Genomic DNA, 13,389 nt, shown 5'->3' with positions numbered 1-13,389 from the left:
CGCTTATTCCAGGAATTCTCCCCTCCTCCTCCCCCATTTGGAACTTCATATCAGCCTGCCTTTCACAGACCAGCGTATGGGTTCTTTCTACGTGCTCTGGACACAATTACTGCTGTAGCTGCTTGTGATTTCTCTACTTACCCTGAATTCATACAGTTGTCAGAAAAAAAAAGAAAAATCTTTGCATTGTCTGAGCTGGGGCAATCTACATTATTCCCAGTATGGGCTGAGGAGGACAAATAATAAAAACAATACCATACCACCAAAATATTCAAAATTGGGCAACAGGAATATATGATCTTCATTCCATGCTCCTGGCCTTAGAAAATCCATCAGCTCTCTATATGCTTACAGTTTTTGATGTGTTTTATACCAAAATTATTTTCATGCCTTTTTTCTCTCCTTTCGTACTGTGAGGATTAATTAGTTCATAAATTACTTGGCTAAGGGAAAGAGTTATGTAAGTACTGTGCTAAGCGTTACCACATGGTAACCAAAACTGCACTGAAAAAAGGGATGCCAAGCTACAAGATGAGAACAATTTTCAAGTGTGTGTGTGGCAGGAGGGTCTAAAGGCAGGTTATCCAGACATCCACTGAGATCTCTGTATTATGAAGAATGGTTGCTTTTCTGTAAGGCTGATACCAGATGGGTAGGTACTGTACTACATCACAACTTTAACCAGCATTAGATCCAGATGAAGTGAAGATGATGTGCCAGGAGACCACCTGGCACAGAAGAAAGTCAAACATTTGTCTACCCTCTGAAGAACATGTTGCATTAGACACTTGCCTTGAATTTGAGAGGAGTGAATTGGAAGCCACTCCCTGGATGATGTCCCAGACTGAAGGCAAATGTGATGGGTTGTCACAGTGAACAGATGACTAGAGACTGGGCAAATCAGCATTTCTGCCAAAGCATTTTTAGTACATAAACTGATATATCTGGCAAAGTGACTCACTATCAGGTTAAAAACTTGACTGACCAATTACAGCCCGGCAGAAAAATGTTATGGCCGAGTTTTAAAAATCTGCTTATAGAGTAGCAAAGGAAATGCTGAAGTTAACACAGCTGTGTGACTTCATAAGAGTAGCTGGTGTGGGATGGAGCAGAAGGACCGCTACTAGCATGTGACCTTCCGAGCCTCCTTGAGAAATCCAGCCCTCCTTTAGCAGACTTCCTTGTATGGTGGTGACTTTGTTTTTACTTCAACCTCTTTCTCCACCTTTGGGCGATACTTGGGATCCAGCTGCTGTGGTCAGTGAGGGCTTAGACTCAGCAGTGAGTCACTTGGAGCAGTGGTGCAACATAAGCTAATTGCTGCCAGCTGGTTTTTTGCTGTGGTGGGCCTGGCCAGATGACTTCTCCCACTTGAGAGAAAGATTAAGTATCCACTCAAAGGACTGTTTGGGGAAAGAGAAGCCAGGAAGTGGATGAGATGAAAAGAAATTGACTATGATGGCAGTGGTCTTTATTTACCCATGGCCTTGCTTAAATATGCCTTTAAGTTAACATAGTACCCCTCATTCCATGGTACTTCAGACTGAATGAGTAACACTTCATCATTTTCAAATAGGCAAAGACTGAAACTCAAACTACATTAAAAATGACAGTACATCCCCTTCCCGAGGTGACAGTCAATGAAGCAACAGCCAATTCCACCCTGAAAAACAGTGACCTTGCTCTCCTCTGTGCCATTCTCCCTGGGGAATTGTAAACTACACGATCTCTGACCCTCTTTGCTTCGTGATGGAACTTCAGGCTGGCGGTGGGCCAGAAGTCCTAGGTGCAGTCATCCGAAATATGCCAGTTGTTCTGGAATATTTACCAGTGAAATCATAAAAAGCCTTTGCCTAAAGGAAAGGATGGGGCAATACAGATTCCTTGCAAGAGTTGCAATGAACAGAAGAAACAGGCAGAGAATGTAGGTCAGAGGTACTGTTGAGACAGGATGCCCCACACTGTAACACAGGAACAGGCAATTATTTTGGGCAGAGGGCCGCTTACTGAGTTTCGGCAAGCCATCGAGGGCCACATGACAGGCAGCTCAGGGCAAATTAATATTAATTTTCTAAATTTTTTAGGGGCCCCACGGGCCGGATAGAACAGCCTGGCGGGCCGCATCCGGCCCCTGGGCCACATTTTGCCCACCCCTGCTGTAACACCACCAGAAAACCTACCAGTGTGTGATCAAATGTTTCCTGTGACTACCCCTTATCTTAATACAGAAGTTAGCTGTATTTCAAAATAATCCCATAACATGATGCTCTGTGTTGTTATTCTGAATGGTGATCTTTGATGGTGTAATTTCTGAGCCTCATTCTGTCATGCTAAAGATTGGGATGCTTACAAAAGCTTCGTTTTTTATAATTTGGGCCTAACCACTGGGTGTTGGAAAGTTGCCAATGGTGCCCTCAGCTGAACAAAGCTTGCTTCTGCCCTCACCTGTTTTAAGTAAGCATCACGTACCGCATGGGGCAAAACAGAATGATGATCAGAATGCAAGATCTGATCATCTTGCAACACCTGCTGGTGTCTTGCTGTTTTAATCAGCAAGACACCAGCAGGGTGTACTCAATGTCTGTTTATTTTAATAGGTCACAGCCTGCAAAGTGAAGCCTGAACCAAAAAACATCCCTAAGCATGATAATTAATCCTGACTTCAGAGCAGATTTTACTTTTACCCACACAAGCCACATTTATCCTATTATACTGTATTCTGGAACATTTGGATCTCAGCCAAATGAATCTGGATTCTTGGTGAAACCCTTTCCCTCGCTATACCAGATAGGGAGCTAAATGCAAGAAGTGAGAATTGCTTATGAAAGATGAACAGTGTTTTTCTAGAATAACTGAATATGCAACAGCTTTTGATCCTGACAATTAAGTGGCATCCAAATTCCCACTAAAGCAAAGCTCTGCTAATCTACAAAAGCAGAAGAGAAATCTTAGTTAGAAAGGAGGAATTTTTATGCAGTCAGTGTAATAATGACTGCATTAGATTGCAATGACTGCACATATATTGTCTTTAACTATATATTACATTAAGAAATTGTAGTACTTGGGAAAGTACTTGATGTTTATCCCAGAGCCTAAAATAATTTGTAGATCCATATGTCAGTGACAGCCTAAGAAACTGCTAAGCTTGATTGCCCCAGGCTGGACCAATATATTTCAGCCATGACTTGGGGAGTCCATGTAGAGTTGAGAACACAGTTCATTTTCCAGGACACATTTAGCCCCTGGTCTCTCTGCTCTCTCTCTCTCTCTCTTTGCCAGTTGTGGGGCTGCTGATACTGACACCTTTCCAGTGGGAAGCAGGTAGAGCCCAAAGGTGAGGGGTGGCCAACCTCTGGCACAAGTGCCATGAATGGTACAGGCAACCTCCATGTGGGATACACTGCAATCAGGGAGGACAGGCAGCACAGCATCAGATAGGGCAGGGAGCAGAAGGCAGAGCAGCAGATTGGGCTGGGGAAGAGGATAGAAGGGACACTCAGGAAGGATGCAGAGCTAATTTGTGGCACTCCCAGCAAAAAGGTTGGTCCCCACTTACATAGGCCATCAGTAGACATCAGCCAACAAGCTGAGTTTGGATAAGGACTTGCATTATTTGGAAGGGCTTATTATTAACTGGGAACAAAAGTACTCTTTCTCTTACTGATTTCAGCTCATAAACCTCAGCAACATGGCAAAGCAAAGGAAATGTTTCCCTAGAGCATGAATAGTTGTCATAGTAACAGATTATAGGGGGGAAAAAGCAATTCTGAGCTATTTTCTGTTACATTTGACACCAAAAGTAACCTGGAAATCACTTTTTGTTATTTTTCTTTCGTACTTTAATCATATCCAGCACAAGTGTTAGCAAATGTAGTTTGGTACTATCTTATCTTCATCATGTACAAGGCATCACTAATCCAGTAAATTATGAAGGAAATACTGAGAAATGTGTATCTCAGTTTTGATTCACTAATAGGTAACTTCCCCAAAGTAACTAACAATTCTAATTGCCCATTTGGCTTAAGTCCTATTAATGTGCATCCTTCACCATGATATTAGGATCATCTAACAGGATCAGATTCCCTCCTCTACTACAATCTACAGTGCCATGGCATTAGTAAAACCTTACCCAGCAACTCCTTGATCCGGCACCTTAAGGAAATCCAGGCTTTGTGGCTGATGTGAAATCTTGCCTGATCCCCCTGAAAGTGGCCGTGGTAAAGGTGGACATGCCATGCTTGTATTCAGATTCTTCTGACTGGCTCGTTGATTTGCTGGAACTTGGGGATGTGGTATAAATGGCGTGGTTCTTATCACTCCATTTTGATGATGACCTAGAGAAGAAAAAACAAACAAACCATAAGCACAGGGAGTATAACCTTGAGGATATTAACTTTTCCAAAAGCGGTCTCCTTTCTCTGGATACAATTTGTGTTGGCAACTTAATTTGAGAAACTCAAAGCTAAATTCAGCTAGAATTCAGAAGTTTGGTCTAAGCACAGACCCAGTTCCAAAGAAAACATCTCAGGGTCATGGTCTTCTGAACTCCTTGCTCAAAGTAACATACAACTACATAGCTATAAATATTTGCCTGTTTGACAGGAGTACTAAAAAAGATGTATACAGATCCTTGCTTCTACTTCAATAGCTCAAAAAGAGGCTCCTGTTCTGAATTTTGAAAGCAATAAGGATGACAATAAACTAAATGTAACAGAGTTTAATATAACCATGCAAAGGAACTTCTGAAACTTGTTTGCCATCCAAAACTTGTTTATTACATACATACATATTATATATACAGTATTTCTCATAATGTTGAACTGATTGTTCACATTTTAAATCTCATTTCAGTGTTGTCCTGTACAACATGATGAGTTATAGGTGTGATTTAGTGTGAAATATAGCTGTGCTCTTGTTTTCTGTCTCTGAAACAACATTATGCAGCACTTAACACACTGTGCAGAACCCTCGTCTCCAGACACGAATTTAAAACTTGCAGCCACCCACCTCTGAGCTCACTGCAGCTTATGAGCAAAACCCTGCATTCCTTACATGCCAGAACTCCCACTGAATTCAATGAGAGAAAAGCAGGGTCTGCCATGACTTACGCACTCTCCCCGATTCTCTCCTGTTCCTCCTTATGGTAAGAGGCAGTAGCCAGCCGAACTACTAGAACAGTGAATAGCTATATGGAAAGGGGAGTCCATTAATTATTGCTTCCTCTGATCCCTGGGTTCTGGAAGAGCTTACTGCAAATCTGGGAAACACTGGCTTATTAATGATATTTTACAAGCTTCAGTGCCAAAAGCAACCAAGCAGGCTGGATTCTCTAAGATAGTCCCACATTTAAAGGCTGTGTCTTAGAGACTCTGAAGACTCTCTGAAATTGGACTTTCGTCCTAAATTTTAAAACTTAGCTCTGACTGACACCAGGAAGCATCCTGCTGCATCTTCTGAGAAGATCCCGCAAAATCCTGCTGGGCATTGTGGGAATGTGCTAAGCTGCTTTCAGGTCAGGGGGTGGAAGCAAGATAGTTACATTCACATGACACTATATCCATTTCAGCTAATGAGATCTTCCTCTCAGTAAATCATGAACGAAGCTATACTTGGTTGCTCCACTTCTACCCACAGTACCACAACAGAGTGATTACCATAACTGGAACCAGAACTAGGGACAAGTGCTGCTGGTCCCAGACTTGGCTCCCTGAAAGATGGTTGCATCTTCAGCACCAGAGACTAGGGCAGTAGGTTAAGTCCCACAGTTTATTCCTAATCCTGTATCTAACCTTTATACATACTAGAATCATATTGCATCATTTCTGACCCCTAGATAAAAGGGAATTACCTGTTTATGGTTGTATAAATTAACATATACATGATACTCTGTCCTTCTATGGTTCTAATAAAAGTCAAGGTAGTCCACAAGACATTTTTAAGGTTGGCAGTGGTCCATTGGTTCCAAAAGTCAGGGAACCACCATCTTAAATAACTAACATGACTGGCTGACACTGGTTGGAAATAAGGTGGAATAGAACTATATTTAGTTGCATGGAACTAATTTCCTTAACCTCTTTGTAAACTTTCAATCAGTAAGTTTTAAATGTTTTGGGACGCTCTCTCAAAGTGGTAGCTTTCCTAAAAAGGATGTTTTCTTGAACCTGTATCACCATATTAACACAAACTCAGTAATATGAACAGTAAGTGGCTTTTAAGTGTTGGGCAAAAGGCAGGGTAGACTGCACCTTATAGACTAACTAAATCAGAGATGCATACATTTTCATGAGCCTGTGCTCACTTCCTCAGCTACTGTGAAAGGACACATTCACAGGGAAATTATTTTAAAATTTCTTCTTTTTGGTTTTTTTTTAATCTAAAGGACAGCACAGTGAATAAGCCCAATGTACATGTCTTTTATATTCCAGCATCTTTCAAACTGTGGAGGTGAAGTGTTTAAAAATATTATTATAAATAAACAAAGTCCTCTTTGGTTGACTTTTCATGTTTCACTCACCCCTGAATAAATATTTACTATCTTATCAGAACTTAGAAGTAGTGGATTGTAAATCTATTTGGTGAAGCCAGGCTTAATGACAGCAGTGCCAGCATCCTGCTGCTTAATTAGTACCAAGTAACTCAACATCTTGAGAAACAATTCCATGATGTCCTCCATCCAAGACTTGTACTCAGCTCCATCTTGCCTGTGTCAGAACTGTAGCAATTGTCCTACTGTTACCATTTAACTGGGTGAACAGCATAACGTTTCAAATCTGGAATTTTCTCCTAACACTTTACTTGTGTAAAATGAGTGCCTCCGAAAGGGAGCAGTTTCTACAGAACTCGTGGGCAGTATTGGGTCAGTGGAATAGTGCTGCGGGTTGAGATTCTAAACAAACCTTATTGTTAAGGGCCTAAGAAAAAATAAAAGATGACTTCAGTCTGGGTTTAAACTCTGCATGCCACTTACTGGCACAGCTAACATGAATCAGCATTCAGTGCATAAAAACCTGTTGCATAACAGGATGGCATTATGAGGCATAAATCACGTTCTATTGTTTCTGGTATTTGAAAGCACAGAGACATTGCTGAGTGCTGTCTAGGCCAGTGCTGTGTGTATATATTTTATACTAAACTGTAAAGTGGAAAGGGGCATGGAATTGGTTGTAGTTGATTGTTTTGCAGCAAGTAGCTGTACATACTGGCATCTGACAGCTGAAGTGTGATATCTCTAGCTGAATACTACTCGACCCCAAAGGCTGATTTGATACAGAGCCTACTGCAATTATGGTGATTTCACAGATATTTTATGAAGCGGGGGGAGAAAAACCAGTGCAAAGTATTCACATCCCCCCCCCCCCCCCCTTCTGGTTTCAAGAGGCAGATTAAGTATGGAGCACTTTATAGTTAAAGAGGTTGAAAACTTACCTGGGGGAGGTGGAGCAGCCCTCATTGGGTAATTCTGAGTTTGAGTCCTACCGAAATTCCCTCTACTTTGTGTAATGTTCCGTCTAGTGGGACCTAAAAGAAGCACACACTATTCTGTCTGATTGCTATTTTATGCGCAGTATTTATTTCATAAGTCCAGCTCCCCATTTGTGATCAGGGGGAAGAGTATTTGAAACTCAGGGTCTGAATCGCAGATCTTGGCCAAGGTTAAACTTTGCTCAGAACCTGAAGGATTGGCAAAAGTGACTTAACACCACGTTTACAATTCCACCCACCCAGCTGTGGTCCAATTCACGGTCTGGCAGCTCTAAGTAGTGTCCATATGCCAGTAGGGGCTATTTAAGAAGTTAAGAATAGTGGGAACAGTGGTGCTCTGACCACACATTTTTACCAAGGAGATATCCACTATGCAAGTGGGTAACTCTGGGCCTGTGCCACCAGGAAACTCTCCCATCCCAAGAGAGATCCCAGCTGGCTTGCTTTTTGGCACCTTTGCCCCACAGGAATAACACAAAGCCCAAAGTAGACATATCATGGCTAAGAACTCTTCTGTTTTTAATTGCAGTGCTGTTAAGAAAATTGTGCATGTATTACTGGGCATGAGAGACTGAAAGGTGTACACCAGAAGAAAGTTAAATCTGGTTTGGACCTAATTCTTTGGTGGGAACTCAAGTTAAGTTTCTGAAACCTGTCATGCTGTTTAATCTTTTGCTACGCTTAGAACAGGCCTGGGCATCTGTTTGTACTTAAAATTCAGACTTGTAAAAAGAAATATATTTCTGGTACATCTGTGACTTTTCCTTAACCTGAGGAGATGGCACCAGAAGACTGGGATGCAATACAGGAGAGGCTTCCTCCTATCCCAGCCTGCCCCCTCTCTTAATGCGTGCACACCCCCGCAACTTTCAAAGGCCTCTCCATGAGCTATATGGGAAATGGTGCTCTTAGTGTTCAGAGGTGGAGAGGATGATCCTGCCCTAAATGAATGGCTGATGTGCTGTGTATACTCTTTATTCTATGCTAAAGGACCAGATTACTGAAATGTCAAGGCCATACATTTTACATGTTTCCACCAACAGTCACTGTGTGCTGCTGAAGGAGATAGGGAACAGCCTGAGGATAGACATTTGTTATACCATTTAAGTCTGTTACCCATTCTTTCTGCGAATGCTTCAGAGAAACAATGAAGAAGATAGTGTACATGGTGGACAGGAAAGAGAGATCGGTTCAGTAGGCCAGTCAAAGGGAAATGAATACTTACGGGAATTCTTTGGTAGCCCTGGTCCGATGCTGACCTGCAGCACCTTGTTACTTGGCTTGAGAATAGCCAAATCTCCTTGGCCTTGCATAAATTGCACTTGGCGAGAACCACCAGCACTCCATGGTCCCCATGTCTCCTTTTTCAGCTTTACATCAAGTCTATTACAAACATATGGATATAGGGGAAAAAAGAAGCACTCACATACAACAGAAGAGTCCATCACTATTTGTTAAATACCTTGTAATTAAGAAAACCTAATAGGGCCCCAGAGAGCTGAGAAAAGTACATCCAGAGTAAACAGATTGACAAAAAAAACAGACTGAATCTTGCTGTCCCTTTTTGTATGTTATTTGACATTTAACTTTTCACAGGGAACCTGCATAAACAAGATGCTCTCAAGGGTGCTGTAAGCTTTGAGGCTGCATGTTAAAAAGTCTGAGCAGCTGATGTGCCTACCATAAACCAAAAACATCTAAAGGAGGTCATGCTTCTTAACTAATTGTGGCTTATGCAAATTACTTAATGTACACATGCAATCCTAGTTGCTGTGGATAATATACAGGTACTCAGTCTGTATTTTGCAGGTGCACTAGTGTCTTCCTTGGTAAACAGACACCGCTGTCAAAATTTATATATCTTTTGCAGCTTACATCTGGAAATACATATTTATGCAATATACAGACAGGCTGGACAGCTAAGGAAGTCATGTTTGATTTTGGCAAACCCTCAGTTCTTATTCACTGCATTTAATACTGGCAAAGCCCAAACTGTCACTGGTATTGGCTCTGAATTCCCAATCTGTAGGAATATGTGGAGTGTTTTGTATGTCTCCCTGCACACTTGTGGCTGTCAAACTAAAATAATAATCTCCTTTTCTCTCACGTACTTCTTACACTTCTCTGGAGGGAATAAAATAAACATGCAAGTCCCAGGCTCAGTGTCACTAATCTATTTACAATGTAGGAGTATTAGCAAGTGCACACTTTATGGTTTCCAACAGGCCCTTACAGCAAAAATGCAGGCATAAGATAGAGGAAACTGGCCCCAAATCCATTCAAAATCTCTGTGTAAACTGAAAACTTCTTCATGTTTGCTGTTTGCCTTTGACTTACCTCAGGACACCACCCTCCTACCTCCCAACTTGCAGGCCTCTGTTCTGTCTTTCAAACAGCCACCTACCACAATAGCCTTTTCTAGGCACAAATATCACATATATCACTACCCTTTCTGCAGCTCTAGCTTAATATCAATGAAGCTGGAGAGTATCTTCCCTTCTCAGAATATAAAACATTACCCAGCTACTCTGAGTTACTATCGCCCTGTCCTTCAAAGGAGGGAAGGTTTGGATGGCGGTCCACATAGGTGTGCAGTGACTGGCCTGATACTCGCTGCATGCACACACACATGCACACATGCACAGACACACGCACACACCCTCTGCTGCAGCATGCTGGGATGGGACTTCCCCTGGTGTCATGTCTCTGCAGCTTGATCCCTGTCTCAGTAGATGGAGCAGTTGGTTCTGCAGCATTAAGGTGCCACTGCACACAGAGAATGAGATTTGGGAGGTTACCAGTGGTTGGCCCTAAGCTATTATTCTGCCTAGCAAAGGAAGTCCTCTGACTTGCTCAGCACACGCTTACATAGATATTTATAGCTACTGACAAACGTGAAAAAAACAACCACCCAGTGCTTTAAGCTTGGTGCACCCCCACACCAAACACAGTGCATGCCCAGAAGAGGCACTGTTTTAGTTTGACCTGGCTTGCCCAAGGTCTGTATAGATCGGGCACTTCAGTGGGCCTTTTGGGCACTTTTATCTAATAGCCAACTGAATCAGATATTAGATAAAAGAGCCAAAAATCCTGCTGAAGTGCCTGATCTATACAGACACTGGGCAGCTGAGTAGAACTAATGTGCTTCCTCTTTCAGTAAAGGGCTTTTGGGGGTTTTTTCATGTCTGTAAGCAGCCTATATGCTTGGCTTCTCCCCTGCCACTAGTTCTGTACCAGAGGATGGGATAGGGAGCCGAGAATCTGATATTTACATAAACCCATTCCTTGAACCCAAACTGAAGCAGCAAAAAGAAACATATACTTTTAATTTCTCTTTAAAATCCATTGTGCAAACCATTACTCACGTATTGCTAAATTTCAGAGGTAGTTTCCTTTGTGTTTTCTCCTCATATCGCTTAGATAAAAGGCTTAAAAATTCTGTTTTGAAGATGGATTCAAGCAAACTGTCATATTCCTGCTCATGCAGAATGAACATATCGTCCTGAAGTGTGCTGTAAAGAAATTGGACCACAAATCATTCAGGCAACAAAAACATTCTTGTGTTTTAATAGAATTTGAAAGGCAATCATTATGACTTTAAAAAATAATAATAATGAAGAATAAATAACTGAACTCTGTTTTTTAGGTGATGGATTTTTGTGTGTGCAGCTGATAATGGAATCCCCAAAATAATCCCCATATGAGATATATGACTGTGAATTAGTTGGTTTAAGTTAATTATTGTTTTATGAAATGGGAACAAGGGCTACAATTAAAAACTCATATCCTTAACAACAGCAAAGCTGGTGATTAAAACTGAATTTGTAGTATGCTGTGTAAAGTTTAATTAAAACACTGAAAACAAACTTCTTCAAATGAGACTGAAACTCAGGCTAATAGAAACAAGCAAATACATTTTAAATGAAGGTTCCCAGTCCTATGCTGCTTTGCCTTGGACTTCAAGAGTCCTCCTCCATTGCCATTAGTGAAACAATGCTGACTTAAACCAGGTGCAGATCCTACATGCTGCTTCATTCAGACACATACAGTAGAGGTGCATTGATATATCAGTCCATATTGTATTAGCACCAATAAAAGAATAATTGATATTATTGGCAATTGGCTTTTTTGGCTATGTGGCCAATAATTTCACTGATAAATGCAACGTAGATGTGTGCAACTGCAGCATGCACGCAGCCAGGAATGCAGTCTGGCAGCTTGGAGAGCAGTGTCCAGCCAGTAAGTCTGTGGTAGGGAAGGGGTATGTTGGTGGGGCCTGATCAGGGCCTCCATGGTCAGGGAGGGAGTAGGGCTGGGGCAGGCACTGCCCAGCCGGGGCAGAGCAGGGTGCGGGATGGATCTGTGGGTGGCTCATCCGGGGTGGGGTATGAATCTGCAGCTCCCACTGCTGTGTGCACCTCTGGAGGAGGCACAGGGGCATGTGCCCCCCAGATTTGTGCAAGGGCCGGCTGCCCTCTGCAGGCTGGGGACCACACCAGCCTCTTCCCAGTGGGGGCTTGGCTGGGGCTGTGCTTGGGGCGGGAGCAGCTGTGCTGTGGGGGGGCGGGGGGGGGGCCCACAGGGTGGCTATGGCAAATTTTGGGATGGCTGCAGCCCACCCCATAGCCCCCGTCCCAGTGCTGCTGCCACCCGCCCAACCCTGCCTACCCCAAGCACAGCCCCGGCCCATCCTTCCTGCCAGGAAGAGGCAGGCACATCTCTTGGCCCTCACCCCATGCACAACTATGAAGGGGCACATCCCCCCTGTGCCTCCCCCAGGGGTGCATGCAGTGATGGGAGTTTCCCCCCTTGGATGAGCCGCCTGTGGCTCCGTCCCACGCCACCCCCACCCCCAGCTGGGCAGTCCCTATCCCTGTCCCAGCCCTACTCCCTCACCATGCGGGGCTTCCATCTGCCTCCCCCATGCCTCTTCTCTCCCCAACTTCCCTTCCCCACCACAGACTTACTGGCAGGACACTGCTCTCCAAGCTGCCGGGCTGCATATCAGCAATTGGATCAGTATTGGCTGATACGGCTGGTTAATATTAGGCCATTGGTACTGGACAATCAGTGCACCCGTAATATACAGGTATCTTGCTGAAGTCACAGCCTGCAGAACTGGGGAACTGGGATGATTCTGCATCCTTCTGCAGTCCTCAGAGGGGAAAATACTCTCTTGTAATTCTAAGGACCCTGGCAGATTAATTAGCTAACATCTTAAGTAGTAATGTGGCCACACGTTAATGCAATTAATTGTGCAATAAAATAAAGAATACGCCACAAAGTTGTTACACAAAATATGCGTAATAATGTTGTGACTGTATCCCAGGATGTCTCAAATTGCACGTGTGGCCAGGCTGATCAGGGCTCCCAATGCCCATGCACCCTCAAGGCTTGACTGCTGCTCCCAAACTTGGGGGTGCATCAGAGTCAAGGGCTCCAACATGCCCCTAATTCTGGGAGCCCCAATTAGCTGCCACTCCAGCCACAGGGGCACATTGGAGCTCTCAATTCTGATATGGTCCTGAGGCTGGAAGCAGGGATCAGCTACCTGGCTCCCCAATTCGGGTGCAGGGGGAGTCTGGCATCACGGTCCCAGTGCCACAGTTGTGCTTCATGCTACGCTTGTGTGCTGATCGGGATCGCACATCAGATCCCATGGCTTTTTTAGTTGAACGTCTGCCACAAACCTTAGTCACCAAAACAGGTATAATATTATTTCCACCTTAACAGCTTTAATAGTTCTTGTTTATATTTAGTGGCATCTTGTTACACAAATCTAAGAGTAAGTCTGGGTCACCAAACCAGTAACTTCTGAGCTGAACCACTGAGACACTGCCTGCTCCTGTCTGCCCCACATTTCTCTGTGTTAAAATGAACCAAAATCCTTACCTTCCAGCACTTCAC

At 43.3% G+C, this 13,389-nt stretch overlaps 1 protein-coding gene across 1 annotated transcript in view; it reads right to left on the bottom strand.

Annotated features, from left to right (window-relative positions):
* MYO1E (myosin IE) overlaps positions 1 to 13,389 on the bottom strand; it is a 170,865-nt gene that overhangs the window by 6,003 nt on the left and 151,473 nt on the right. The window contains exons 23-26 of the mRNA XM_059714827.1: positions 10,848 to 10,994; positions 8,708 to 8,865; positions 7,426 to 7,518; positions 4,130 to 4,334 (exon numbers count right to left, since the gene is read on the bottom strand). Of these exons, the coding sequence (XP_059570810.1) occupies positions 4,130 to 4,334; positions 7,426 to 7,518; positions 8,708 to 8,865; positions 10,848 to 10,994 (603 nt within the window). The remainder of the gene's footprint in view (positions 1 to 4,129; positions 4,335 to 7,425; positions 7,519 to 8,707; positions 8,866 to 10,847; positions 10,995 to 13,389) is intronic.

The sequence above is a fragment of the Alligator mississippiensis genome, chromosome 11, assembly GCF_030867095.1.
Source record: "Alligator mississippiensis isolate rAllMis1 chromosome 11, rAllMis1, whole genome shotgun sequence".
In the NCBI taxonomy this organism is placed as follows: domain Eukaryota; kingdom Metazoa; phylum Chordata; order Crocodylia; family Alligatoridae; genus Alligator; species Alligator mississippiensis.
This window is presented reverse-complemented; position numbering and strand designations above follow the sequence as displayed.